General features: G+C 42.1%; 1 protein-coding gene across 1 annotated transcript; it reads right to left on the bottom strand.

The window, feature by feature from the left end:
• On the bottom strand, positions 1-22,035 carry RADX (RPA1 related single stranded DNA binding protein, X-linked). Its single transcript, XM_063142042.1, has 16 exons — positions 21,288-22,035; positions 20,386-20,528; positions 18,606-18,798; positions 16,323-16,431; positions 15,894-15,985; positions 15,687-15,809; positions 15,203-15,310; positions 13,994-14,161; positions 12,684-12,844; positions 11,937-12,115; positions 11,315-11,383; positions 7,534-7,620; positions 6,555-6,634; positions 4,448-4,747; positions 2,462-2,635; positions 1-1,294 (listed from the first exon to the last, which is right to left on the bottom strand). The coding sequence occupies exons 1-16, from the start codon at positions 22,033-22,035 to the stop codon at positions 1,149-1,151; spliced, it is 2,880 nt and encodes a 959-aa protein (XP_062998112.1). The 3' UTR covers positions 1-1,148.
• Positions 22,036-27,534: the final 5,499 nt, after the last annotated feature.

Genomic DNA, 27,534 nt, shown 5'->3' with positions numbered 1-27,534 from the left:
TTTCACTTGAACAAAACTGAATCACTGTTGCACTTTTATTAAACATAGGCAACTACAGAAAAAACAACAACATCATAAACATTTGAAAATATGCACAAATTTCCACTTAAAGATGTGGTAATTATTATTAAGTCAAATGATCAGGAAGTTATCAAAAGCTGCAGTGCAAAGTACAGGAAGCCTGAACGACTCCTTGAATAAGTAGGTTGAAAAGCACTCATTCTTCTGAACTCTGAACACGCAGACAGAGAGACACACACACAGACTTTCCTCTTCACTGCACAGCAGCTGTATTGAGCCACGTCTGGGAGCACACTGGAGGGTATTCCCTATGTCTGAGCTAGACTACTAGTTCTGCATCAACATCAGCTCAACTTCATTTCCATTTCTGCCACAAGAACCAACGTTCTCGTTTGAACGTTTTGCCCCCAGCGTACCACGTTCATGCATCTCAGATGACAGTGTAAGTGGGACTCACATTTGGCATAGCAAATGGAGAGCCTGGGGGCTCTCCCCAGTGTGTGTGTGTGTGTGTGGGCGCTCCGTGGGGAAGTACAGGTGCCTGCCTGCAGGAAGCAGGAGCTCTCTCCCCGGTCACTTCCCTTGTCCCTCCTCCAACCCTTCTGATTGCCAATGAGTGGCAGTTCGGGGACCACCTATTTTTGGCAATCCTTTCTGGCCGGCCTGTGCTTAGTTAAATGTGGAAACAGTAAAGTAGTTTCCTTCATCTAGAAATGCTCACTATTCATTATGACAAATTTTGAGAACATGGACCACAATTAGATCCCTAGCCATCATTTAACAGGGACAACAAAAAGCTGAATTCTTCCTCCACACGTGCACATGATTTCCAGCAACACAGAGCAAGATTTGGCTACTTGATGTATTCGTTGCTTTCCTTTTGGCAACTTAACCTTAAATGAAAGTAAAATATCAATGCTTGTGGTGCCCAAACACACCCTGAGGATGCCACGTGTGCCAACATCTCCACCTCTGCTCCCAGGTAGGAAGGACCAAGAACTTTCCTTTACAGTATTATTGCGAAGTATCCAAGTTCTTCGGCTGGACCAGAGGCAGGAAAAAGATGCTCTGATGCACATTCGTTTTTCTCCTCAGATTAACAGTGCAAATCTATTGTCAATAATAACCTATGTTTTGTTTGCTACATCAACTTCTGTAATCTTATACACTTTGTTAAGAAAGACTTCAACTTTATCTTCACCCAAAGAACAGATATCCAGAATACAGATGACATGTTGTTTCTCCAGGTCAGCAGCTGCTTTTACAACTTCATCTAGTGTGGAGACACAGATAGCAAAGAACATGCATATCAGTATTAAAATTGCTAACTGTTGCTTTGGGACAAATCCAGGAAAATAATTAGTGGGAAGCGACTACTTTTTCCTGGCAACTCATATCCCAGAATGGCTGTGAATTAAGATTGGGAAACGGCAAGAAACCCATCCCCCCGCCCCCCCCCCCCCCGCCACCCTTTCAGTGCTATGGCAACAAAACAAAACAAAATCCATTCACAGGAAACCCAGCTCCATGCCTGATCGAGGGTTCAAAAATGGCTGTGGTTTACTCTTCATCTAGATCATGTAAGAGCAGGGGCTTAAGCTTAGAATATAAACCTCATTTCTGTGTTTGGCAGAAGATAGTAAAAGGGGAAATTGCATGTATTATTTGGAATTATTAAGTGTGGAAAATATTTTAAGGAACTTGGCAAGAAGTAAAGGTAATCTAAAAGCAACTGTATCTATTTACAAGAGAAGCACTTCAACCCTTCTGTTTTTCTGGAGCTTGGTATGCTACCTAACGACCCCTGACAGATTTGTAGGTTTCCAGTTCCTGAACATAAAAATCTAAGATGACAAAATGATTGGCACAATAAGCAAAGCTTCCAGCCCCCCTCCTCCTTGGTTTCACATATCTGGAGAGACTGGCAATTCTTTTACACGCCATAAGGGAAGTTGGCACTAATAAGCAGGAAAGCATAATTTGCAATCATCTATTAGATTGTGGGTCAAATATTCAAAACCAGTTCGCCTGCAGACACAATTACACAGGCAAACACCTGCAGGGGAAATATGCTCATTTAAGCATATTGCAATTATTTACCATTGCCAACTAAAACATGTAAAAAAAGGAGAAGAAAAAAAGGAAGAGATCCTCAAAAAGTGTTACAATTTGTTATCAGTGTTGCTATCTCTTCAGGGAGGAGATATTTTAATTCCTCCAGACATGTATCAATTTAAAATGGCTCCCTGCTCAGCACTGCAATGAGGATTGAAGAACTATATTGGATAGAAAATACACACACAACAGTCTGGCTTCATATAAAAACGTCCAGGATACAGGTCTAGAGTAAAGATTCACTTACAACTATACCTGCTTACTTTGAGACAGGTGATGACAAGTCATGTGCAAACCACCACCACCATTACCTAGATGGCCCTACCTGAAAGCATCTCAGAGCACCCTTCTTTGTTAATCGCCTCCTGGTGACATGAAACACCACTAGTGTGAGGCAACACGGCTTCATTCAGTGAATCTTCTGCTCGAAATAACTGGGAATCTTCAGGGCAACATCCAGGCAGGAAGGCAACATCCACAGCTATGTCCTGGTTTATACCTGTACGAGAATAGTTATGTTTTGTTAGTACCAACTAGCCTAAAAGAACTATTTAATGGCTTCAGCAACCCTTTTAGCAAAGGCAGCTTTGAGTCAAGATATTAAGGATATGGTCACAGCAAATTTAGTGATGCACGTTCTGATGTCTACCGTTTGGTGTGACTCTTTGGCAGATGGTCTTTAAAAGATTTGGGAAACTTAGTATCAGGACCCTCCGTTTAAATGGTCCCTGCGACCCACAGGGGTTGATACCCAGCCTTGACATCCCATATCAAAGGCAGTTTTGGCAAATACCAGTCCAGTTTCCTTGGAAATCTATAATGTGTATTTGTCACTCTCCGAAATGTGTGCCTCTTTTCACACAATTGTTTCTTTTTTTAAAAAAAAACTTCAAAAGAAAATGGTGACAGCGATTACTGGTGTGAGGCACCTTAGGTTGAGATTGTGGGTCCTGACCCAACAGATTAAAACCAATTCTACTGACTAAACATATCCAGTTTCATCAGAAATAATAATAATAATAATAATAATAATAATAATAATAATAATAATAATAATAATAATAATAATAATAATTTTATTTGTTACCCGCCTCTTCCTCTGGATCGAGGTGGGGTACAACACAAATGCAAGCACCATAAAATACATACAACTAATTAAACATTTAAAACTAATTCATTATTAAAAGCAGCACATTATTAAAAAGGCATCTTAAAATTCAACTGGGTAGGCCTGGAAGAGATCAGTCTTTATGGCTTTCTTAAATTCCGGAAGACTGTGAAGTTGATGACTCTCTCCAAGCAAGCCATTCCACAAACTGGGAGCGGCAGAAGAAGAGGTCCTCTGGGTAATAGTTGTCAGCCTTGTTTTCGTTGGCTGGAGTAAATTCTTCCCAGAGGACCTGAGTGTGTGGGGTGGATTGTATGGGAGAATGCGATCCCGCAGGTAGCCTGGATGCAAACCATGTAGGGCTTTAAAGGTGATAACCAACACTTTATATTTCGCCCGGAAATATAATTGTGAAATCCTTTCACAATTTTTCTTTGAACCATTTCAAACTACTTTCTAGAACTGAACAAAGTGCTCCAGATGGCATATCACTAATGCTGAGTGAATTCATACCATTTCCACCGCTAACCTTGGCCTAAAGTCTTGGAAACTGTGCTCTTGTTCGTATGTAGACCAATACAACATTGGCCTTTATTGCCACAGCAACCACATTGTTAACTTATTTTCAATTTGATACCTGATGTAACCCTCCATCTATCTTGAACGCATTGCAGTCTAACAGATACTCTCGTATTCTTCTACATTTGGGTCATCTTTCCTGTGCATAATTGCATCTGTCCTTGTGCAATTTCCTCCCTACCCCTCTCAGTCCAGCTCTGCGGTTTATTAGGGTTTTGAATTTGTAATCTATCTAAAATTATCTCTGCAAACTGCAGAACTGGGCAGATTAATTAATAGCTGATTTCTTTGTAAATGCAGAGGATATTAATTATATAGTCAAGCAGTGAGAGCGCTGCAAGCCTGGGACAGACACGCTAAGGCTGGGGTCCAAAGAGCGTCATGAGGCCAGTCAAAGGACTTCTCTGGACTCAGTAGGATGGCCTCAGCATTTCATTTCCCTTTTAACAACAGGCCACCACGACAACTGACAATTTGCTCTTGAAACTCTCCTCCGTTTCAGCAATGGTGCGCCATGCAGCATGGGAGGTCGTTCGTCCTTTTCTTGACGTCCAGACCTCAAAACTGTTAACCCTTCGCAGTGAGGTGTTGTCCCCCAGCCTTGGGAGGGTGGTGGTTACTTACTCAGAATAGCCACTTCGTAGTATTCCAGAGGACAGGCATTTTCAAAGTTCTTTGTTTCTCCATTTGTTATATAATCATTTGGTTTCCATCTTGCTGCTTGAAGATTGCATCGTTGCATAAGGAATTCTTTGTGTACATAATTAAATTTGCAAGGAAAGCTTTCTGGGAAAACGCTGCTGTAATGCAAGTGCTGTGTTAAGTTGTCTTTTACGGCTGTCCAGAGAGCACTTTCCCAGGGATTATGGCACTTCCTCTCTGCCTGAACGCCTTCAGACACACCAGCTATTTCTTTGTTACCTGCTAATAGGGAGATAGCAAATGCACAGTTAATCTCCTTTTATCGAGGTGCTCAGCCTCGTTGCCATTTTTAAATACCTTCAAGCACCATGGTGCCAAAAATCTCCATTTGGTCTGAGTCAAGGTATGCAAAGCATAAGTTTAGGCACACTGGGCAACAAAGCAGATGTACACCGGCCATCCTCTGTTCGCACACAGAATAGGATGATCTCCTGCCCCTGTGAAACACGCGTGGGAATATATGCAAATGCTTTACTCTTTGCCAGGTCCTTAATGCAATCAAGCTCTCCGAGGCATGCCCATTGACTTGGCTGACCAGCACTGTAGTGAGTGGGAGCTCCATGCCTGAGGCACTGTAAGCACTGGTAAACATTATCATTCAAGACACACACAAAAACTCTCTTGCACATCACACATCTTTGCACTTATCACTCCTGGTAAGGAAGCTTCCCTCTTGCAGCCAAACCCTTTAAAAGGAATTCTGACCTCGAACTCCACTTCGGTTTTACTCAGCCTTTTACTCGTAGCTAGGCACTGCTCCCCCGCTACCCTTTTGCCCCTGGTCTCCTCCCCTGCTTCCACCGTTACTTCACATCTCATTTTAGTCAGTGTTCCAAGGGAACTCACAAGCTGGCAGTGCTGCTGTTCCCCTTCTTATCCTTCACCTGAAAAGGTTTGTGGGGTACAAGACCAAAGGCACTCGCAGTCCCCCCATTCTGACAGCTTGGCATCGAGGGCGACTCCCTGACCCACAAGTGAGCCTTGAAGAAGAGAAGCCCCCTTTCCCCCTGGGCAGGCAAGACCTGTGCTCCAAATTCCCTTTCCAAATCTCTAGCTTTCCAAGCCAGGCTGCTGCCAGCCACCACTGTTAATAGCTTGACTTCCACTCGAACCTGATTAGGAACTCAGCGTGGCTATCTGGCATCTATCACCCCTCTCCCTTAGAAGCCAATAGGATCCTCCCTCCTTAGCCTCCCTTTCATAAAATCAAGGATTCACCAGTCCAATCTGAATATGCCTGTATGATTAATCTTTCTAGTTTTGCAACAAAAAACTGCATATTCTTTTATTTCTGAATAAACGTTCATAGTACTGGGCTGCAGTTCTAGTCTAATTTTAGATTTGGAGGTTCACATTCAAAATCGGAAAGTCAGAATAGTTGTTTCAGATCTAGCAGTAATACAGCAAGCTTCACTTGCTTGATTGTAACTACTATTATGAATCAGGCCTCTGGAATGTAGTCTTTCCTTTCCTCCAGTAATCACTGGCTATTAAATTTTTTATCTCTACACCCTAAAGACCTGCCTTGTACACGAGGAATATATCCTAGGGTTCAATTTGGCAAAGCAGCACTGACCAGCAGGGAATCTAGAAGATCCATGTTAGACCACTTCCTACACACACATGCAATTATCTGTCTGAAGGCTCCTTGCGACAATGAGATATTGTCTTGACACACAACAGAGGGTGCATATGCACCTCAGGAAGGAAAAGGAGTTACTGCAATGAAAAAGGAACATTTAGTTGGACTGGGGAATGTTCTTGCTACTATTGTTGAACTGGTGAATAGCCCAGAGAGCTTTGGCTATTGAGTGGTATAGAAATATAATAAAAAATAATAATAATACTTCTACGCTTAACATACAAAATTTACATTTTACTTAGAATCTTGCCCCATAAACAACAGACATTCATATGAGAGGTTAGGAGGGGGCACATTAACTTTGCTTTCCATTCTGCAGCCCTAAGGAAATGATCTGGTATTATTTATTTTAATTTTAAAGTTTGTTTCATGAAACAAGGTACTTACTTCTACAGGGTTGTGTTATCTCCATCACTTCTTGACTTTCTTTACTTGAAAAGGAATTTTCTGGCAAAAATTCATGCAACCTGCAAATTAAAATTAAAATAAAATATTGTTGGCATTGAGTGTCACAAAAATATAGGACCATGTCTATATTGTATAGGACCACAAACTCTTAAGATTGTGGCATTTTCCTACTGATGAAAACACTAATTCTTAACGATAAGCCCCCCCCCCCCCCCAAAAAAAAGACATGACACAGACTCTTTTCCTTGACTTCAAAGCAGTTGTGCTGGGGTGTGCATGTCTGATGCTTACCTGATGGGATAAGGGCGCTGGGAGAGGGAAGGCTTAACCCTTTCTCTCCACACCATTTCCCTACTCTGTCTCATGTAATCCCAAAGCCACTATTAGCTCAGCTGTGGGGGTGGGGGAGATGCAGGGTCTCTGATGGATGATGATGATAATAGCTTCTGGAGGAGGGGATGATTTAGACATGAGGAGACGATTAAAGGCCTCTTCCCCCAAAAGCTCCTTCCCTCACCAATTTAACAGCCCCCCTCACCCTGAAGTCATTTGGTTGGGACTGTGGCCTGGGGGGGGGGGGAATGTTTAACCCTTCCTGCCTGCTGTTTTTCCATACAAACTATTGTTACCACCATTAGAGAGCCTGGATGACGCCCCCACCATCCCCAACAGAGCTACTAGCAGCTTTGGGAGAGGAGTCAGGGTGGGGAAATGGGTTCAATACCCTCTTCCCAAGATGCATACACACAGAGTTTGGAGTGGTGGGGGGAGACATGGGGGGATCGAACTACAGATCTCTCATGTCAGGTTCATTTTGGTCATTGTAGGTGAGCAAAACAACTTGTTTCTTAATATTTAAAAACCAAGAACCATGTCTTTGCCAGAATTCACTTGCTAGGAAAACAGGGGCCTAAAAATCATTTTAACTGCCTCACTATCGGAAACCTGCTTGACTCACAATGCATGAAACACTAAGCAGCAGCACAATGCAGTATTAAACCAGGTAAGATGTCTTTGCGAATTCTTGGAAAACCTCCAGGGTGCGCTGCCATAAAGAAGACACTAGTTCAGTTTAGTGGATGTAAACAGAGAACAACAGGAAGGGAGATTCAAACGCATTCATCATTTCAGAGTCTAAAATGGCAAATCAGAGTATTTCAAACCACTGAAAAGCCCCATGAATTTAGATATCGCCCAGGGTGAGACAGGTCAGTAAATCAAATAGCACTTAGTGTTGATTGTCAGTTATGAAATCATGATGTAAACCAACAAACATGCATTCTGCCACCTTCAGGAAACATGCATATGGCATTCTGGAGATCAGGTGTATGGTGGGCCATAGGGCACGTCGTCGACTCTCTTCTGAATCAACACTGCAGATGTGAAAATGTGGAATTCCCTTAGAAAACAGAGCCTTCTCACAGGGTCAGCGTGTAATAAAGCAGGTATAATGTTTTAAGTGTCTAAGTTGCATCTTAAGACCCAATGTAGTATAATACTTAACCATAGTTAAGGAAAACAAACCATGATAAAATATCAAGTCTGAATACCTAAACAACTGCAAAGGATTGACTTCAAATCAGGATACATATGTACCTGCCTGGACCCTAAGGTCATCCTCAGGGGTCCTTCTCCGCAAGCCCTTGCCAAAGGAAGTGAGGCAGGTGGCTACCAGGAGGAGGGCCTTCTCTGCTGTGGCACCCCGGCTGTGGAATGAGCTCCCTAAGGAGGTTCGCTTGGCACCTACATTATATGCCTTTAGACGCCAGGTGAAGACCTTTTTATTCTCCCAGCATTTTAACAATCCATAAATAAATTTTAACTGGTGTTTTAAATTTGTAATTTTGCATTGCTGCTGTTTTTATCTGGTTGAGCTTTTATATTGTATTTTATATTTTGGTTTTATACTGTTGTTTTTTACTTTGAATGTTTTTAATTTTTGTGAACCGCCCAGAGAGCTCCGGCTATTGGGCAGTATAGAAATGCAATAAATAAATAAATAAAAAATACAAAACCATGGGTAGAAGTGGGCTTCCAAACCATGGTAAAACAGCAAACCATGGTTAAGGCAGATTTGCTCGATCTACTTGCAAGATAACAATCAGGTCTCACTGATGGCTCTACATACACACTCTCCCGAGGAAGTTCAACAGAATAAATCGGAGCTTCACCTTGTTGCGCTGGAGATCTTGACTAGGTTTAATGCGACAACCTATAGTTAGCACTAACCAAAATTAAACACTGGTTTTGTTCTAGCAAATAAGCCTTGGGCATATGTACTCCTCCCATCCCCAGCTGTGAGGACAAGATCAGAAGCATTTGCTTCTATTTTCAAGTAACTCTGGTTTGCCATTATGTTTGAACTGGGATAAACTGTGGTTAGTTTTAACTACGGGTTGTCTGAACAAGCCAAGTTTAAACTGAAGTTTATAATCTAACTAAGAATTAAGTGTTTGCAAACATAATTCCTACTTAGCCTTTTTGTAAATAAAATAAGGTCAAAGTAAATTTTAAATATCTGTGTCTACCTGAACAGGAAGAAAGCTCTGAATTAAATTGTTGCAAGGTAACATATTTCGTATTGGATACATGCAAGCTTTCTTCCAAGAATGATGAACAATAAGATGTACTTAGGTATGTACATGCATACATTATTACTGAAATATTCCTGATAAGCAAATGCTTTTCCAGTTTGCAAAGACAGCAAAAACAATATATATGGAGAGAGAGAGAGAGAGAGGAGAAAAAAGGAAAACCCATATTATGCTAGGTTTTGCAATGGAGATAGAAAATATTTGGCCACAATAATTGGTTTCATTACTGAATTTTAGTACTACTTTAGCCTATGCAGCTTCACTTATTAAAGCAGAAAAGCAGACCTCAGTTCATATCATGAAGCCAGAAGCTATGATAGAATAGACCAGCCATATGGCAGAGTGCAGGTTTCTGCCTCTCTTTTCCTTCTATTTTAAGGCCCCAAGCAAAAAAGCTACTGATGGAGGTTGGATTTTTTTATTTAATATTTACAAACATGATCAGCATAGTTTGTACATTTTTTTTCATTTGTACACATAATGCTTTTTGCATTTACAGGTTCTCCAAAAATATAGTAACATCTACATCTCAACAGCTATACATAAAAATCCAACCTCCATCAGTAGCTTTTTTGCTTGGGGCCTTAAAATAGAAGGAAAAGAGAGGCAGAAACCTGCACTCTGCCATATGGCTGGTCTATTCTATCATAGCTTCTGGCTTCATGATATGAACTGAGGTCTGCTTTTCTGCTTTAATAAGTGAAGCTGCATAGGCTAAAGTAGTACTAAAATTCAGTAATGAAACCAATTATTGTGGCCAAATATTTTCTATCTCCATGGAACAGCTGGGTAAACAATACGTTAAATGAGAGATCAAACTAGGATGAATTACTTTTCACATTATTTAATCCATTGTCACTTTAAAAATACATTGCAGCTTCCAACTTATTTAAGGTGCAGTCAGACTGCAGTTTATCTGGACAGAAGCCTAGCATCACTGCTCTTCCCGGCCTTTGTCTCAGCCCTATTTCCCTTGTCAAAGCTTGAATGACCAAACCCATGACGATGCATGCGCATGCAGACCTGCACCCACACACCCACTTAAATGGAGGGGGCCTTTTCAGTGGTGGCCCCCGACTGTGGAATGATCTCCCTGACGAGGCTTGCCTGGCGCCAACATAGTTATCTTTTCGGTGCCAGGTCAAGACTTTTCTCTTCTCCCAGGCAGTTAACAACATATGCTGAGTTTTTAACTGACCCCAGAATAATTGTTTTAAATGGATATTGTTATTTTAATGTCTGATGGTTTTAATTTTTTTGTATATTTGTTTTTATGCTCACTGTTTTTAACCTTTGTAAACCGCCCAGAGAGCTATGGCCATGGGGCCGTATATAAATGTAATAAATAAATTAAATAATAAATGCCTACGTATGTGGACCCGGGTCATGGCTCCTACCCACACACATTGAAACAATACTGACATCATAATTAAAGAAGGTGACAAAGAAGGAGCTGTAATTGTCATGAACAAGTTGGACAAGTTGAGATCTTATTGATATAGGGCGGGATATAAATGTTTTAAATAAATAAAATAAATAGGCTGAGAGGCAATTCTCCAACACGTTTTATAGCCCTTTATCTTCAGATTACAAAGGAATTCCAGAAAGGAACTACACAACCTGATGAAATAATTTCCTACATATGTGCAGTATCTAATCTGTACAGACACACCCCAGCAATCTTAACAATGCATCTATCTATATTTTAAAATATGCATACCAGGCAATCCTGGGCACCCTGTAATTTTGGCTTATCAGTACTGCCACAGGTGAGGCATTTGGTTACATAGACTCCATTCTTAGACCATATGCCTCCAATTCTCAAGATGATAATGATGATGATGATGATGATGATAATAATATTTCTTACCCGTCTCTTGAGGCAGGGAACAACAATAAGTATAAAATACATAAAACTGAATTAAAAATATAGTATGCATTATTAAAACATCCTAAAATTCCACTGGATAGGCCTGCCGGAATAGATGTCTTACTTATGAGATACTACTGATATCCTCAGCAAACTACAATTCATTGACAATCTTTCAGAAAACACCATTCTAACTACTGTGGATGCTGGCACCATTTATATCATTTTTAAAAATACAAAAAAACTGAGAAGCTGCAAAGAAAGTTGTGACTTACATTATTTTATTTCCTGCTGATCTTGTGAAATATGAACATCCAGAAGGTGCAGAAGGAGGGTCCCTTGACCTTAAAATAATATATTACTTTATTTAGTAGGCTGTGTTGGTCTAAATGAATGACGTGCAACCCATTACTATTTAATAATGCATCAATCATATAAAAGGCCTCACTGTTATTGTAATCTTGATGCTTAGAACCTATTACTACCCAGTTTGGCTATTTCATTTTAAGCAAGGTCATTCCCAGGCCATAGCTAGACCTAAGGTTTATCCCTGTATCGTCCAGAGGTCAAACCTGTTAATCTATGTGACACACAAGGGATCCAGTGCTCAGGCAGGGGCAAACCATGGATGATCCCAGGATAAACCTTAGGTCTAGCTGTGGCCCCAGTCATCTGTTCTTACCTAACCAGTACTACCATGCAAATATAGATTGCATTGAAAAGGTACTCTAAAACTTGTTGTGACTGTATTATTCTTAACACTGATGCAACCCATTTGAAACTGGGTAATGCTCATTTATATGTGTCTAACCTTGTTCTGAGAGGAGTAAGCAGAAGGAGAAATGTGGCCTAAAATAGACAAATGCCATCAAAAATAGAGATGGGAACAGGGCTTACTCCACAGTTTCAATCTTTCTCTTTGGTTGCCCCTGTCTGGTTACTCTGCATTGCTGCTGCACGGGTGATGGTGATCTTTGCACAGGCCTTGGTTCTATGGCTTGCTGACACTTTCTTCTTCCTCCCGTAACAAGGTCACTTTCTGACAGAGAAGTCTGTAATGGAGACCTTCTGTTAAACTATAGGAATTGAATAGTGGGAGAATAGAATCAGCTTCACTTTCACAACCAGAAAGTTCTGCTGCTTATAGGAAACTCATATTCTCAAGTATAATCTAAATTTTTGTGCTCTCTTAAAACAGGCGATCACAAACATTTACCTTCCCCAATTTAATTGAACTGATTTATTCACTGTAGAAAGTTTTAAATATACCAGGCCAAACACTCTTAAAAAATACAGAGATGGTGCTTCCAGATGAGGCTTTTAATGTGCCGTCACCCTGCCCCTTTCATGGATTTTTACAAGTGATTCAGCGGTTGTTATTCCCTTGCAATCTGTTCAGGAAAAAAAAGATGGAGTAGCTACACAATGTCTTCTAATAGTTAGGGTTAGGAAGCTCCCCAAGTCATTAAAACTTTAAGAATCTAAACTATGACTTTCAAACTCTATTTGGTCTCAAAAGTAAAGAAAAAATGTTAATCAAGGGACAATGTCTGCGGGTCCTCTAAATTCAAATGCAGAAAATCTCAATTGTAATTATGATCGTAGTATCCTAAGTACTATACTATTAATTCTCAAGCACCATACCTGCATTGGTTCCACTCCTGAGGCATCTTGAGATGTATTGCTACAGCTGACATATCTTATAGCACTAATTATCCCCTGAAAAGCAATGCATTTGCGCTCCCTGTAGTGCAGGCTTTCAATCACCTTCTCCAGTTCACTGATGGTTCTCAAAGCTGATTCAACTGCAAAGAGCAATCCCCTGAAACTTAGTTTTAAAGAAACAATGCCACCAAAAAATATGAATATGGGATTCACATGGCCAAGAACAGTACCAAAGCTTGGAACCACAATACCTGACGGAACGCCTCTCCCGAAATGAACCTACTCGTACACTGTGTTCAACATCCAAGGTCCTCCTCCGGGTGCCTACTCCAAGGGAAGCTCGGAGAACGGCAAGAGAGTGGTACCCACTTGAATTTTAAGATGCCTTTTTTAATGGTGTGCTGCTTTTAATGATGCACTGGTTTTAAATGTTTGAATTAGTTGTATGTGGTGCCCCCCCAATTGTGGAACAATCCCCCTGACGAGGCCCACCTGACGCCGACACTGTTATTTTTTTGGTACCAGGCCAAGATTTTTCTCTTCTCCCAGGCATTTAGCAATATGTAATTAGCCTTGGTATGTTTTTGTATGTTTTCAATTGTATGTTTTTGCAATTTTGAATTTTTGTATATTGTTTTTAAGTGTTTTTATCCTATGTAAACCGCCCAGGGAGCCTCAGCTATGGGGAGGTATACAAATGTAATGAATAATAACAGTAATAGTAATAGTAATAGAAATAATAATAATGCTATTGTTTTAAACTGGCACAAAAAAAAAACCCATGTGGAAATATTTCATTTGCAAAACATCTGAGAAGAGAAGGCTTTCAGAGTTTCACGTGAATGCACACAAAAGGGAATGCATGGTTGTTTCTATAAACATATTCGACATCAAAATATATTTGCATTTTAAGATACTTTCAGGTCAACTGTGATTGCTCTGTGCTACCATGAAGACCACCTCTAGGATGCAAAACCATCCTCTGCCCCTTCAGTTGCACTGTAATTTTTATCTAAGTGACACCACCTACTGCCACTTTATATTGGAATCAGAATTAAAGCCACAACAACCCCTCTGGCTTTGCAAACTTCAAATTGTTAAATTAGCCAAAGGGATGTGGGACGGGATAGAAAACCGAGAACCTTTGCTGCAACTTTTGGATCACAACCTAAGACAAGTTCTCAGCATCTACAGAGAAAGTCCTGGATTGTGCAAAGTTGCACAGAAATGCCAGTAAGACCATGAGAAAGTGTCAAGCATGATTGAGAGGCCACAATGAAATACAGTACCTTTAATATTTTTGCAGTATTTCAGAAAAGTGTCTGGGGCAGGTGGGAAAGGATAATATCCACCAATAGAAGCTTTCTCCATATGAGACGCTTCGTTCTGAGTTTTAATCCACTGGATAAAGCTTTTCACTGTCGCATCTTTTGTATATGGCTGGCCCTTGTGCCACCCTGTTAAGAAAAACAAAAAGGCTGTGGGAAGTATAATAAAAGAATCAAAAGCTTTAAAGCAGTAACATTTAGAAGTGACTATGCCATATTGGTTTTCAGTAGGATGCTACTGCAGGGTATTCAAAAATATTTGATATATTCCCATTATTACGTGGCTCTTTGAAAAATGTCATGGACATGCTGGTGTTGTGCCTTTCAAGAGGCAAGGCCAGGGCAAAGGAAGAATTGCACCCATTTCTCAGCCACTGGAGAGTCTCCCTGCGTGAACCTGAGGCTGAGTCAGAGGAATGCAGGACTTCTCCAGAGGCTTAATAAGCTTTATGCATCTCCTTTATGACCCTGGCCCAATCACCAAGACAGGCCTGGTTCAGACAACACACTAAACCACGCTGCTTAACCACAAAATGGTTAATGGAATGCATTAAGGCCAATACATTCTGTTAACCATTTTGTGGTTAAGCAGCATGGTTTAGCGTGTTGTCTGAACGGGGCCATACGGTGTTCCCAGCTAGGCTGCTACAGGTACAGGATTCTCCAGAATATTCAGGTGAACATACCAACAGCCATGCAGATCACACAATCCAAGAGATATGGTGGTACATCAAGAAACCACCATTGTGTAAACAAATTCAGAGAATCAGACTTTAGACATTTGGATAAATAGAACACAACTGGAAATGCTTTGCTTGTATTAATACAGTGCCTAGCAACATACTATTTATATTAAATCATCACTCAACAGGAGCTGAACAAGGCTGCCAAACTTGAAACAGTCTTGAAACAGACAGGGCACCACCCAAGACAGTGGAAGCAATGCAGATACTAGTGAATGACCTTCTCTAATAAATTTGTATTATTGGAAGCAGGACTAAGAAGGGCAAGTTACAATTTCTTGAGATGAATGGAAGCAGTTTCAGTCCCAAGGATTGTTGCAAAGAAGTAAAAAGGGAAATGGGAAACTGTTTAAAATGTACATGGACAGAGGAAAAATATTGCTGTGATTTGCATGAATTATGAAATTATATTTCAGAAGCTATTTACCTGTCACAAACATTTCACTTTCGTTAGACGTTGTCAGGTAAATGGTACAGGAGCCATTCTCAGCGGTATTTCGTATCACCCTCATCTGTGTACATACCAAGTATGTCACTGGAAATGAAGAAGGCGCTGCATCATTTTGGGTTTATGCTACTTCGTTGTTTACTGTCATCACACTCAGGTGCTATATGCTATTTATGTACCCTGCCATATCTGAAGGCAGCACAAAGGTTTATGTTGCGCAATTATGTGTGTCTGTAAACCCTGGGAGATTATTATTATTACTATTATTATTTCATTTCATTTCTATACTGCCCCCATAGCTGAAGCAGTTTACAATAATTGAACTGATGAAGCCCTGGGTTCCTTCACATTTCCCATTTCTATTGCTTCAGCAGGGAAATTAGAAGGAGCTGCCATAGTATTGATCATAATTGTGGTGCCCGAAATTTAAAATAGGCCTGCAATAAGCTTTTAAAATAAATACTTGGATGAATTTGTTCAAATATATCTGGCTGAGATGTGGCAAACAATTCCAGGATGAAAGGCTGCTCTGAGGTCCCATCAACAGCATGCACCCAGCGATGGATCCAAAAATCTTCCCCATGCTCTGCAAAGAGAATAGAAACATTGATGAATGCTTGAAGTGGATACTTCTGAACTGGCTGAGAAGTATTACAGTCTTTGAAAGCACCTCTTTTCCTTGAGCGTTCAGTTCTTCCTACATATTGTACAAGTCCAATAATATCACAGGAATGGCTGTTGGGTAAGTTATCTAATTCTGACCTGGAATAGACAGAATTGTAGGAGTCACGTTTATAGCAAAACATATCTGAATATACAAAATAAATCTTTTGATATAGCGCATAGACAGAAGCCATGCTCTTCACTAAAGGAATCTATTTATCTTATGATTCTTTATCAATGTATCCACAAGGACTAATGTACTGAGGGTTGTTGAATGAGAGTTTATTCCTGTATAACGTTTATTATTTTCTTAATTTTCTTTTACCCTCCCTCTCTCTTCTTCCCCTGCTGCACTTTGTAATATTGTTGATACAAGTCTTGTATATTGCTACGAAACACTGCCTATTAAAAAGGACATAGAAAAAAAAAGCCTAACCTTGTTATAAACCGATATTTAACTTCAGGCAAGTTCCATTCTGCTTTAACTTTATTTTCTGGAATGATGTTAATTTTACTTGCAGGGTCTCGAGCATTCAAATTGATTTCTATAAAAGAATTAAGTATGAGATAACAATTTCGTTTTGCTTTGGCTGAGATAATGGTTATATCAGTAATACAGTCCTGCTACGGCTTTATGTAAAACAGCCTTCCTCAACCTGGGGCGCTCCAGATGTGTTGGACTGCATCTCCCAGAATGCCCCAGCCTGCTGGGGCATTCTGGAAGTTGTAGTCCAACACATCTGGAGCGCCCCAGGTTGAGGAAGGCTGATGTAAAACATGACTTTATTAAAATTGCTTTATCTCTCTGAACTTTTCAAATAAGATAAGTTATAAATCACACAAACATAAACATGGAACCAGAAAAACTATTATGATGATGATGATGATGATGATGATGAATATTTATATACCGCTCCCCATTGAACATTTCTGAGCGATGTACAATGTACAATCTACCTGTCTGTTCTGGGTCTTTCAAACTATTTGTTAACTGTTTCTTTCCATACTGCCCCCTCCGAGATCACACAAATCACAGATATGCTGCAAGATGTTATATTGCAAGAAAGAATGCTACATCGGTCGCAGAAACCACTCTTCTGCAGAATGAATGGCTTTGGCACATAGAAAACATTAAAAAATGGGAATTCTCTGCAAGACAGCTCCTTCAGCTCTGAAATATCTTTTCTTCGATATACTGGAACAAGGAGTGTTCTACTCCTTTAAGAAACTTCCCAACATCCAACAATGGATGCATAAATATGTATGGGCTTCTGGATAAAAGGTGAGAGTGAGCATTTGGTTAAATCAAGCTGGACGGAGTTATGATGGGCATCTTTGAAGCAAATATCTATGTCTGAATCAAGACAGACATGTGAAAGAAAACCCCACTGAAGCACCTATGCAGAAACACCACCTGCATATTCTTAGAGACAATGTACCAAGATATAACGTTTCACCGACAATGTTACTTTGGGGGAAAAGTGAGCAAATCAGTGCTCCTTGAGTTACGTGAAGGCAGTCGTATGTTATCTCACAAGCTATTTCTTTAATTATTTATTATTTATTACATTTTTATACTACCCATCAGCTGAAGCTCTTTGGAGCACAATTACAAACCATAAAATATAAGAAGTATAAATTTAAAACATTAAAAAGGAAATATAAAACCAGCTACATTAAAAACCAGGGAAAGCCTGTGTAAAACGGTATATCTTCAGGAGGGTCCTCCTACTTTCTCCTTTAATAGCAAACTTTAACAGTTTATCCAGTATTCTAAAATACATTACTTGCAAAATCGAGAGAAACTGCTATAAATTGGGGAGATAATTAGCTATTTTATACGCCACATGAGCATTCTATTTATGCCACAGGAAGTCCGACTCTTCAGTGGGAAATTCTCATTGTTTAATTTACACCTATCCCGGCTAATTTCACTTGGCTCTTCTCCCGCTCCTCTGCATTTAAAAAAATCTCTCTATTATTATGTGAACCCCATTAGCACTTGTAGAAAGCAGAAACTTGGTTTTTTCCAATCTACTGAGAATGTTGTTTGTTTGTTAAAAGTCTCAACCTGACAAACTTGAATATACTACTTCACAGGGATAATTAGAATCACTGTCAACTTGGCTTACAATCATCAAACAGTTTTCATTTATCTTCCCCGCTAGCCTGACAAAACACTTCACTTTCTTGCCTACACACCATATTCACATATCAAATACTAAGATGCAATTTTAAGCAAAATAAATTGAAGCTAATTGTGCCAGTTACAGCAAGATGTGATGAGATAAGGAACCCATGTAGTCCTAAGCCATAGAGATGTTTGCTTGTTTCATGAGTGGCTACTGGAATAGCCAATACTGCTGAAAATCTAGTACTTCTGTAGATGCGAACTTCAGCTGGCTTGGGCCAAACACAGAATAAGCTTATTTTAACCTTGGCTCTGCAGCCAAGGAAGAAAACTTCTTCCTGCTACTCAAGGGCAATTCGCACAGTAAAGATTTCTTATGGCACTGCTGTTTTTGTACTGCCCAAGGTGGTAAACAAATGTATACTCTTCCTGCCCCAGACTTTCACTTCAGTGTGCCTGAATACATGTACAATGAATGAGCAGGGAGGCATGCCACGTAGTTTCATTGCCCATTTGTAAGCAACTGTATATTCCAACGCAGCACAAGGAATTATTACTGAATCACAATACGTATTTCGCATACTTAACCTATTGAAGAGAATCTCTTCATGTTTGAATCTCCAGGAGTTGGGTTTGTTTTGAAAGCATAATTTGTTTTAACAACATACTGTTGAAGCAGCACCACCATGCCAATCTTCATACTGTTGTACCATTCAGGGCATAAAGAGTTCCAAAGCACCACAGACGTCATACCAGAATGATCGGCCACTTCAAAATAGGCCTAGAAAAATTAGGAACATGTGCTGAGTTTTAAGCAACATTGTGGAAGAGTGAAAAAGTATTTATTGCTGAAGAGTTCTTTTAAAGGACTGAGGCTGAGCCGTGCTTTTCAAACTGTATACCTTTTCTTCTCTGCGCCTGGTAGCAAGCAGCCCCACTGAAAGCAGCAGGACCAACTTCTGAACAAAGGAAGAGTTAGGCGCTGGGGGCTGCTGCAATGCTAAATGTGGAAGTTACACTGAAATCAATAGACTTTCAAGGAAATGGGTTTAGGATTTAATGTATACGTTAAAACAGAATGAAAATAACCAAGAACACAAGATAGAGAGGTCAGGGCTTCATAAAACAATAGCAAAGATGTCTACGGTAAAACTGGTAGCAGAAAACATGCTATGGCTTAGTAATCTATGGAATCCTATACAAACTTAGCACATGTTGCGGCAAGATCTGAAAATGAGGAGAAAGGCAATGCAATGGGGTTCCTTCCCGATACAGAAAGCAGTACAGTACGCTACAAGGCAAGCGGATGGGTTTGTACGGGGTGATGCACTTGTTTCGCAGAGAAGAAACACTGCAATTCTTAAAGGAAAAAAGAAAATAGTAACAAAAGAAATGATACAGTCATGTGGAGTTGTGCAGGGCAGTGAGCTCTCATCATGGACTCACATGGCCTGCAGGTTGCATGTTGTTTTAACACAATTAAGGGAGCAAGGCACCGCCTAGAGGCCATACGTATTTTCGGTTTCAGGGGTCCAAGGTTAGAACCAGGGCCCTGACGTTGGAGCCCAGAAACTGCACTCCCTGCCCCTTCATAGCTGGTGCAGTTCAGAAACGGAGCACAGAGAGGGGGGAGTTCTGGGGCGGCGCCTGTGGAAGCCACGTCATGCAGCTTCCTATCCATGTCCTGCCTATCTGTGTCCTGCCTATCTAGCCAAAAATGCAGGGCAGCCGGAGTACAGAAGGAAGGATCTCCGCCCTGCGTTGGAGACTCGGCAGCTTCAGACTTCGGAGGCTGCCAACTATCTCAATAGAACTCAATTTCTATTAAAGGTGGCATTTTAATACTCTCTCTTCTGTTGCTCAAGATATTTCAGACTGGTTAACCTAGTTAAAGCTCCATAAAAATCAAATTGGAAGTTATTTAGCAAGACTCGTTTTAGCACAGTGGTGTATTCACCGATAAAACTGCTTCTGATTCTACCTATTAGAACAACAACTCTAACCCTAAAGTTACAACTAGCAAAGACTACTAGAATTCTGAGGGTCACCAAGTTCAGTGAAATAGACTAGACTGGAATTGTGTGTTTGGCACAGTTCAGCTTTTGTTTAGGACAATGTTTATTGTTTAAAAAGCATACACTACATTAACACAAGCTGTATATATACATATATTTTATTCAAACACCAGTTTATGTAATCACTTACAATTGCTTTGCTTAGTTATAGTTGTTTATTGAAGGAACAATTCAGCAAACTTTATGAAGAATTAAAACTTAGCAGCACCTGTGCCAGATTTCACTGAACGTGCAACAGCATACTTTAGCTGCTCTCTTACGAAAATGTTGTGTTAGAACTGCAGATTTCCTACCTGATATGGCATATCTAGCTTTGTCTCAGGTTTCCCATAGTACCGCAGCCTCGCTTTATGCATGATTCTAACCAGCAAGGGTGGGAAGCTGACCCAGGTCTTCCAGAGCATGTCCACATGAAACAGAGAAGTTAGTTTGGATTCTAGGAAAGCAAGCGGAGAAGACAGAAATAAATAACTGGCAGGACTGGTTTCAATAGCCCTGTTGACGACCTCTGCAAAGTATATTGATGCAAACGGAGAAGTTAAGAACAAAATCTTTTTAACTCAACAACTGGCGCAACTGGTTTTAATCCTAGGTTAATATGGTTGCCTCAAAAGCAGTGGTGTGCACAGAGCGCTCAGCCGCCTCGGCCACACTCACGTGGCCCCAGCGGAAAATCAGCCTTCCAGGTTGGGGCCTTGGGCAATGAGGCACGGCATTAAAAAAAATACCAAAATAGACAACGGGGTTAGTTGGAAGGCCAGTCCGCCGTTACATGAACCAGCAACCTGCTGCACCTTCTAACCCACCTGCATGCCACGATTCCTGCTCTTCCTGCAGACCAGAATTTGATTGTGGCCTGTTCCAAATGGCAGATGCGGTAATACCCTATTTCTTCGATTCTAAGACGCATTTTCCCCCCATATAAACATCTCTAAAAATGGGGTGCGTCTTAGAATCATGTGTGTGTGTGTGTCTTAGGGTTTTTTTTTTCCTGTTGGTGGTACTGAAATGTGCGTCTTACAATGGATGGCGTCTTACAATCAAAGAAATATGGTGCCTGAGGATGGGCTGGCGCCACACCTGGGCCCCCCTGACACTGACATCCCGAGAGCAGCACCGGCCCACCCTTGGCGGTGCCCCCCCCACCCCCACCTTTGGCCCCCCTCACACCGCTGCCTTGCGGTGCCTGACTCACCCTCCACGCAGACGTCCTGCGGGGGCTTCTGGGCCACCCACACCTCCCCACAGGGGTCCTCGTTGTTCCACAGGGGCAGGTAGTGCTTCTTGCCCCCCTTCAGCGGCGCCCCGGGCTGGTGGCGGTACTCCCTGCCCTCCGGGGGCCCCACCCCACCCTCGGCCCCGGGGCCCAGGACCTGCAGCTGCTCCAGGCACAGGAAGCCCCCGGAGAGCTGCTTCTCGGGGTACAGGTAGGCGCACTGCGTGACCTTGACCCGCGAGCCGCAGCGGAGCGCGTTGGTGTGCACGAGGCGGCTGAGCTCGGGGGCCAGGTGGCACTTCTGCCGGTACACGCCGTCCGCCACCGTCACGTCGTAGCGGTAGCAGGGGCCGGGCGCGGTGGGGCTGGGCCCCCCGGCCTCGGGCCCGTATCTCTCCACGCGCACCACGGCCACCGGAGGCGCGTCCGGCAGGGCCAGGCGCAGGTGGGGCGCCGAGCGCACCCGCTCGAACGTCCTCTGGATCCAGGAGTCCGGGGGGGCCGCGCCTGTGGGGGGGCCAGCGCCTGTGGGGGGGGGGCCGCCGCCGCCGCCGCCGCCTCCTGAGGGCCCCTGGGCGGGCGCGGGCGCGGGCCCCTGCCTCTCCCTCGGCGCTGCTGCGCCCCCACGGCTTCCCACCGGCCCCGGGGGGCCCCCGGCTTCATCGAGGGCGGCCCCCGCCTGGCCTAAGGCCTCCACGGGCCCCGCCGCGCCTCGCTCTTCCGCCATCTGCGCGGACGCCCTTCGCTGGCCGGCCTCCCCTTCCTTTCCCTTGCCCGCCTCGGGGGCCTCCCACGCAGAACCCACGCGCGGCGCGGCGCGGCGCGGCGCCCCTCCCCCTTCGCCTCAGCAGGGCCGAAGCGCCGCCTCTCGGCACAGCCCGGCAGAGCAGGGAGAGGCCGCTGCCGCCGCCTCCGCCGCCATTGTGTGTGTGTGTGTGCGCGAGAGAGAGAAAGAGAGAGAGAAACGGCCCCGCTCTTCGAACTGGCCAATGAGCGCGCGGGGGGCGGGGCCAACCGGCGGCGTTGAGGCAAGGGCTCTCGGTGAGGCGAGGCGCGGCCCCCGCCCCCCCTCACGGACTACGAGTCCCATCACACACACATACACACATCCCCTCCAGCCAGTGGGGCCAGGGTTTGGGGATGATGGGAACTGTGGCCTAAAACCTCTGGAAGAACCCTGGCGGAATAAGCCTCCCACCATAAACCCCCCCTCAAGCCCCTGAGGCGGCAATTGCAGTCTCGAAACGGGCAGCCTGCTCCCAGCTCCTATCATCCACAGCTGATGGGAGTTGCAGTGCAGAGCTTCAGCACTTATGTGAAAAGAGCTTTTTTTAATTTTATTTTTTTAAAAAGAGACCCCTGAAAGACTTTAAAAGGTTTTTTTAAAACGTATTTGCATATGGGCGTTTACTGCTTTTAAATTATATATTGTTTTAACTTGGATCATGGTTTAATTTGTTTTTAACTGTGCATATTGATTGTTTTATGCTGTATGTTTTTATCTGTATGCCGCTCTAGGATCTTAATGATATAGGGCGGGATACAAATGTTTTAAATAAATAATAAATATTTTAAAAGATGTTCTTTATTGTATTTTGCCCATGTGTTTTATCTTGTTTTTGTAAACGACCTTGGCAGTGTTGCTGAAGAGCACTTTATAAATCTTTTCCCCCCAATTAAATGAAATAACAAAAAAATACAAAATAAGAATAATTACATCATTTATAATAAAAAATAGAAGAAAAACCATTTCCAAATCCAGCACTTTATCCTATCTTCACCATCTGAACCAAACAAACATAAATGACTATAGTACAGCTGATATTTATTGTCTTGCATAAATTGAATCTTCCAGTAGTTCACAAACATGTTCTGATCCTCTCCAAATAACTTGCATTGCAATGAATCAGCCACTATAGACATGTATAATTGCAGTGATCTTGTTCATAATCCCAGCGAAGCATGTTTTGTGGATCATCCTTTCACAGACGACGAACAGATTTATTGTTTTAAACTAGAGTCCACTTCATCAGATGCGGGATGTTTTATCCTCAGTGGGTAGAAATATATACGCGCGATGGTAGAGATTGGGGACAAAAGATGAAAGATCAATGAATGATATCCATTCTGTTACGTTTTTTCCTGTAAAATTCCAATGCATACAAGATCAGCATGGTAAAAATTGTAAGAAATAAATAAATTAATAGGACCGACCCCTACTACCCTGCCCAAGGAGAACAGAAATGGGTTTGGGATATGACATCTACGCTTTTGACTGAAAGAGCACAGTTCCATGGCAAGTTTAATTAAAAAAGGAGGCTAAGGGGAGACATGATAGAGGTGTACAAAATCATGCATGGTGTGGAGAAGGAGACATTTTTCTCCCTCTCTCAAAATACTAGAACCCACTAAGGTCATCCCATGAAGCTGATTGGTGGGAGATCCAGGACAAATAAAGAGGAAGGACTTCTTCACACAGCACGTTTGGCAGGACTCCGTTTCAGAAAGATTGGTGAAATATTTTCCATTTTAGGATGCTAGACCCACCCCCCAATAACGGCTTTTAATATAGTGGAATGCTTTTTGTACTCTTCATCCTTAATACAGGGAAACACTGCTGTGTTTCCCTGTAATATGGAACTCACTACCACAAGATGTAGTGATGGCCACCAATATGGGTGGCTTTAAAAGGGGGTTGGATAAATTCCTGGTGGAGAAGGCTGTCTCCATGGCTACTAGGCCTGATGGTTGTGTGGTACCTCTGTATCCGAGACAGTAAGCCTATATGCACCAGTTGCTGGGGAACATGGGTGGGAGGGTGCTGTTGCACCTTGCCTACAGCTGGTTGGCCACTTTGTGAACAGAGTGCTGGGCTAGATGGACCCTTGGTCTGATCCAGCCTCAGGGCTCTTCTTATGTTCTTAAAAGGAAACTTGCGTTATTGAAACTAAAAGGGAAAAGAAAATGTACATATACCAGTACAGAAAGTAAAGGAAGCTAGTCTTATAATTGTTCTTTAAGCAGCAAGTTGCAGTCTCAGGCCACAAAAGCGCTGCACCGCTGTGCTGCATTGAGGCATCTGCCCCTAATGGGCAAAGTTGTTACTGCCAGCTTCAACCACATGGACACATTAAAATTAATTTAAATTGCTATTTTTTTAAAAGCTACAAAAGTAATTCTGAGGTGCACCCTTGCTAGTGTTAGGGTCCACTTAGCACACATACAAAGCTTCAAGTGTCTGGTTTCATGGTCTTAGCACAGCAGTGCTGATGGAGGGACAGACAGACACATACCCCTTTTATTCGTATGGATGCCAGGTTCCAGCCTGGGCTCAGATTTAGCCCCAGGAATGCTGAAACAGCCACCTTCAAATGCAGTAGCGCAAGCTGTTGGAAGGTGCTCTGCTCTCCCTCTTTTATGCAACATTTTTTTATTCCTTTCAATTTAATAATCTGAGCACTCCAAGGTATGTTAGACACTCATTTGGCTACAGAAGAAAAGCAGCCTAACAAAACTTGCCCTTGCTGTGAATGCCGTCTGTTGACACAGAAGTTAGCTCCCTTGACACACGTTTCCCCAGTCTATCCTTGGTGTTTTGGTTAACCTGGCTTTGATAATAACAGGAAACCATACCTAACGCTAAGATATCATTTTGAGGCGATCACCTAGAAAGTACACGTTGTCGCTTTGGTAAGTGGTGTGCAGTGGGAATAGCACTTTTAAACAAGGTGGGCGATATCGGCAGGGCATCTATCACTTTGGTTAGGGGGAACTTTGATTTATGGCTTAGCTTTGAGAATCCATAGAGAACAGTCTTTTTATATAGATTGTAGGTTTACTCATGTTTCATTTAACTTAAATACAGTTGTCTAAGTACAGCATCTGAGCTTGTAAACTGAATCTTCTGATATTTCTTTGAGAGGCAATTTTATTGCCAAGCAATTTTTCTCATAGAGGCAGCTCCACTTTCCTCCCAACAAACAAGGATATCAAATTAAAATGCCAAGTTTCATCTAGGAACCGCTGAAGATGAGCAATGCTTCTAAACTGTATCTCTGTGTAACAGTGCAGCTTACAGAATATGTGTAAGATTTTCTTTTTCTTTCATCATAGTTAGCAGGATGCCATTGTACAATTTGTTTCGTTTAAAGAACACCACTAAATTTAAAATTCCTGCGGATTTTGGTATTTTCTTAGCTTTGAGATAACTACAAAGAGTTTTCCTTTTCACCCAAGGAAATGCACTGTGATACACGGAGGCAAAGTTTTGTGGATGCATGGTGATCGCTTTTAAAAGGGCTTCAGACCTTATATAATTGATTGACTCTATTTACACCTTGCTTTTTCCACCAGAGCACTCAAGGCACTTTACTGTTTAAAATAACAGCAGGCAATCTGAGACACGACACAAAAGGAAAGAGGAATTGGGAGGGAAAGTGAGTAAATTCAGGCATTATGTTCATTGAATAATGAATATAACACGCAGGCTGATACAAGTGGGACCTGCAATAAAATGTTGCAGTATAGCAGGGGTGAGGAACTTCAGGCGTTTCCTTACTCTCCACCTTTGATTGTTGGTGGTTTCCTGGCTTTTGTGCAGCTCCCACCCCCACCCCCGTAAAATGCCTCTCCAAAGACTTTCGTTACTGGCAATAAGAGCTTTAGGCTCAAATGTGCTGTTTCTGGTGTTTCGGGCCCCACCTCCTTTGCCTTTGGCCACGCCCACCGCTGGCATGAAGGTCCCCCCCCCCACACCTTAGAGCTTCTCTGAAATGGAATTTCACCCCTCGGGCTTCTTGGTCATTTTGGTCGTCCTTTTCTGCACCTTTGACAAAGCAAAGGTCATATAAATAAATTCGTAATTTAGTGTGCCTCAGCACAGAAAGAAATATTTGATAAAAGCTCTACTAAACATTTTTTTTAAAAAGCCTTTTGAGAATTGGTACAAATCAGGCAGAGATCTGCGTTGCCCTTTTAACACTCATTCTGCCAAAATGCGATTCTCTTCCCCAACAGAAGCACAATTGAATTTAACACCAAATATAATATCGGGGCTCTGCTACGCAACTCTGATTATATTGACCTTCTTTTGCTATTGGTTATCACCTATGTGAGATAATATTATGAGAAAAATTGTCCAGTTTATTTTTTCCACAGAATAATACTTTATTTTTACTGTTTCAAATATACAATTTGAACATTAAAGAACAATTACAATAAAATAAAAATTCCCAATGACATACAGCGCACAGCATTTATTGCTCCTACTTTTTAATTCACAAGTTTGGGCTAAAGCAACACAACTTGCAAAATAAACGTAAGGATACAATTTATTGCCTTCATTACTTTTACACAACAGTAAATTGGAGATATGAAGAACTCCTGTAACAGAAAGCTGGTTCAGGAATTGTCAGGAGTTATGGCATCTTATTGATTCTTCTATTCTCTCTCTGGAGGATTTTATTCAGAACTAGCAAACGGACCCAGCTTTGCATGGGTTGGAACAGCCCTTCGCTTGATAGCCTTGAAGCAAACGTACGAAGCTGTCAGAGTTCGACACATCATGAAGCCCCGCCTGCCGGCACCCCCAGGTTTGAACCCTGCCATGGCACAGCCCTACAGACCCACCAGAGAAGGGTCTGTCCACTCCATTCTCCTGAGGTGGGGCTGCCCCACAATAGCGAGGGTGGAGGGAGCAGGCATACAACTCTGTCTCTTGGCCTACTACTCTTCCTGAATTGAGCAGGGGGATGGACTTGATGGCATTTTAGGACCCTTCCAACTCTACTATTCTATGATTCTGTGATTTCCTGGCTTCAAACTGCACAGACTGCAAATCTATGTGTTGGTCAGGGATGTTTGCCACCTAGTGGCTAAAGTTGGTCCTGTAGGCTTTGCACAAAAGGATACACTTACATTAATTAACATGATGCATTTTAAAAACCAAATAACCACGAGGTGCGCATCCCTAGGGTCTGCTTAGCATTCCTTTTTAAAAAGCAGAATACTAGGACAGATTAAGCTGAGACATTCTCCTAAACGCTAAAGATTGACTTAAGTATGATCAATTATTACTTTAAGAACTTTTCAGTCTCTGAACATTCTGCAATGTAATACTTGATGTAATCTAAAAGGCTGCTCCAGTTTCTTAACTGGGCCAGTTCCCATACGGCTTTTAAGTACTTTCCAGGCCCAGCTGCAGTTAAGGATCTGACCACCCCACTTT

The sequence above is a fragment of the Elgaria multicarinata genome, chromosome 15 (assembly GCF_023053635.1).
Source record: "Elgaria multicarinata webbii isolate HBS135686 ecotype San Diego chromosome 15, rElgMul1.1.pri, whole genome shotgun sequence".
NCBI classification, from domain to species: Eukaryota; Metazoa; Chordata; class Lepidosauria; order Squamata; family Anguidae; genus Elgaria; species Elgaria multicarinata.
The sequence above is the reverse complement of the archived record's forward strand: the minus strand, read 5'-3'. Positions and strand labels throughout refer to the sequence as shown.

Bases quoted from the DNA above. Each gene is read 5' to 3' on its own strand.
- RADX (XM_063142042.1), bottom strand. From the start codon at position 22,035: ATGGCGGAAGAGCGAGGCGCGGCGGGGCCCGTGGAGGCCTTAGGCCAG. The intron at 11,384-11,936 runs GTAAGCCCTGTT...TATTATTTTAAG, and splicing joins AGAAAGATTGAAACTGTGGA to GTCAAGGGACCCTCCTTCTG. The intron at 1,295-2,461 runs GTAGGGCCATCT...TCTCCACACTAG, and splicing joins GTGCTCTGAGATGCTTTCAG to ATGAAGTTGTAAAAGCAGCT.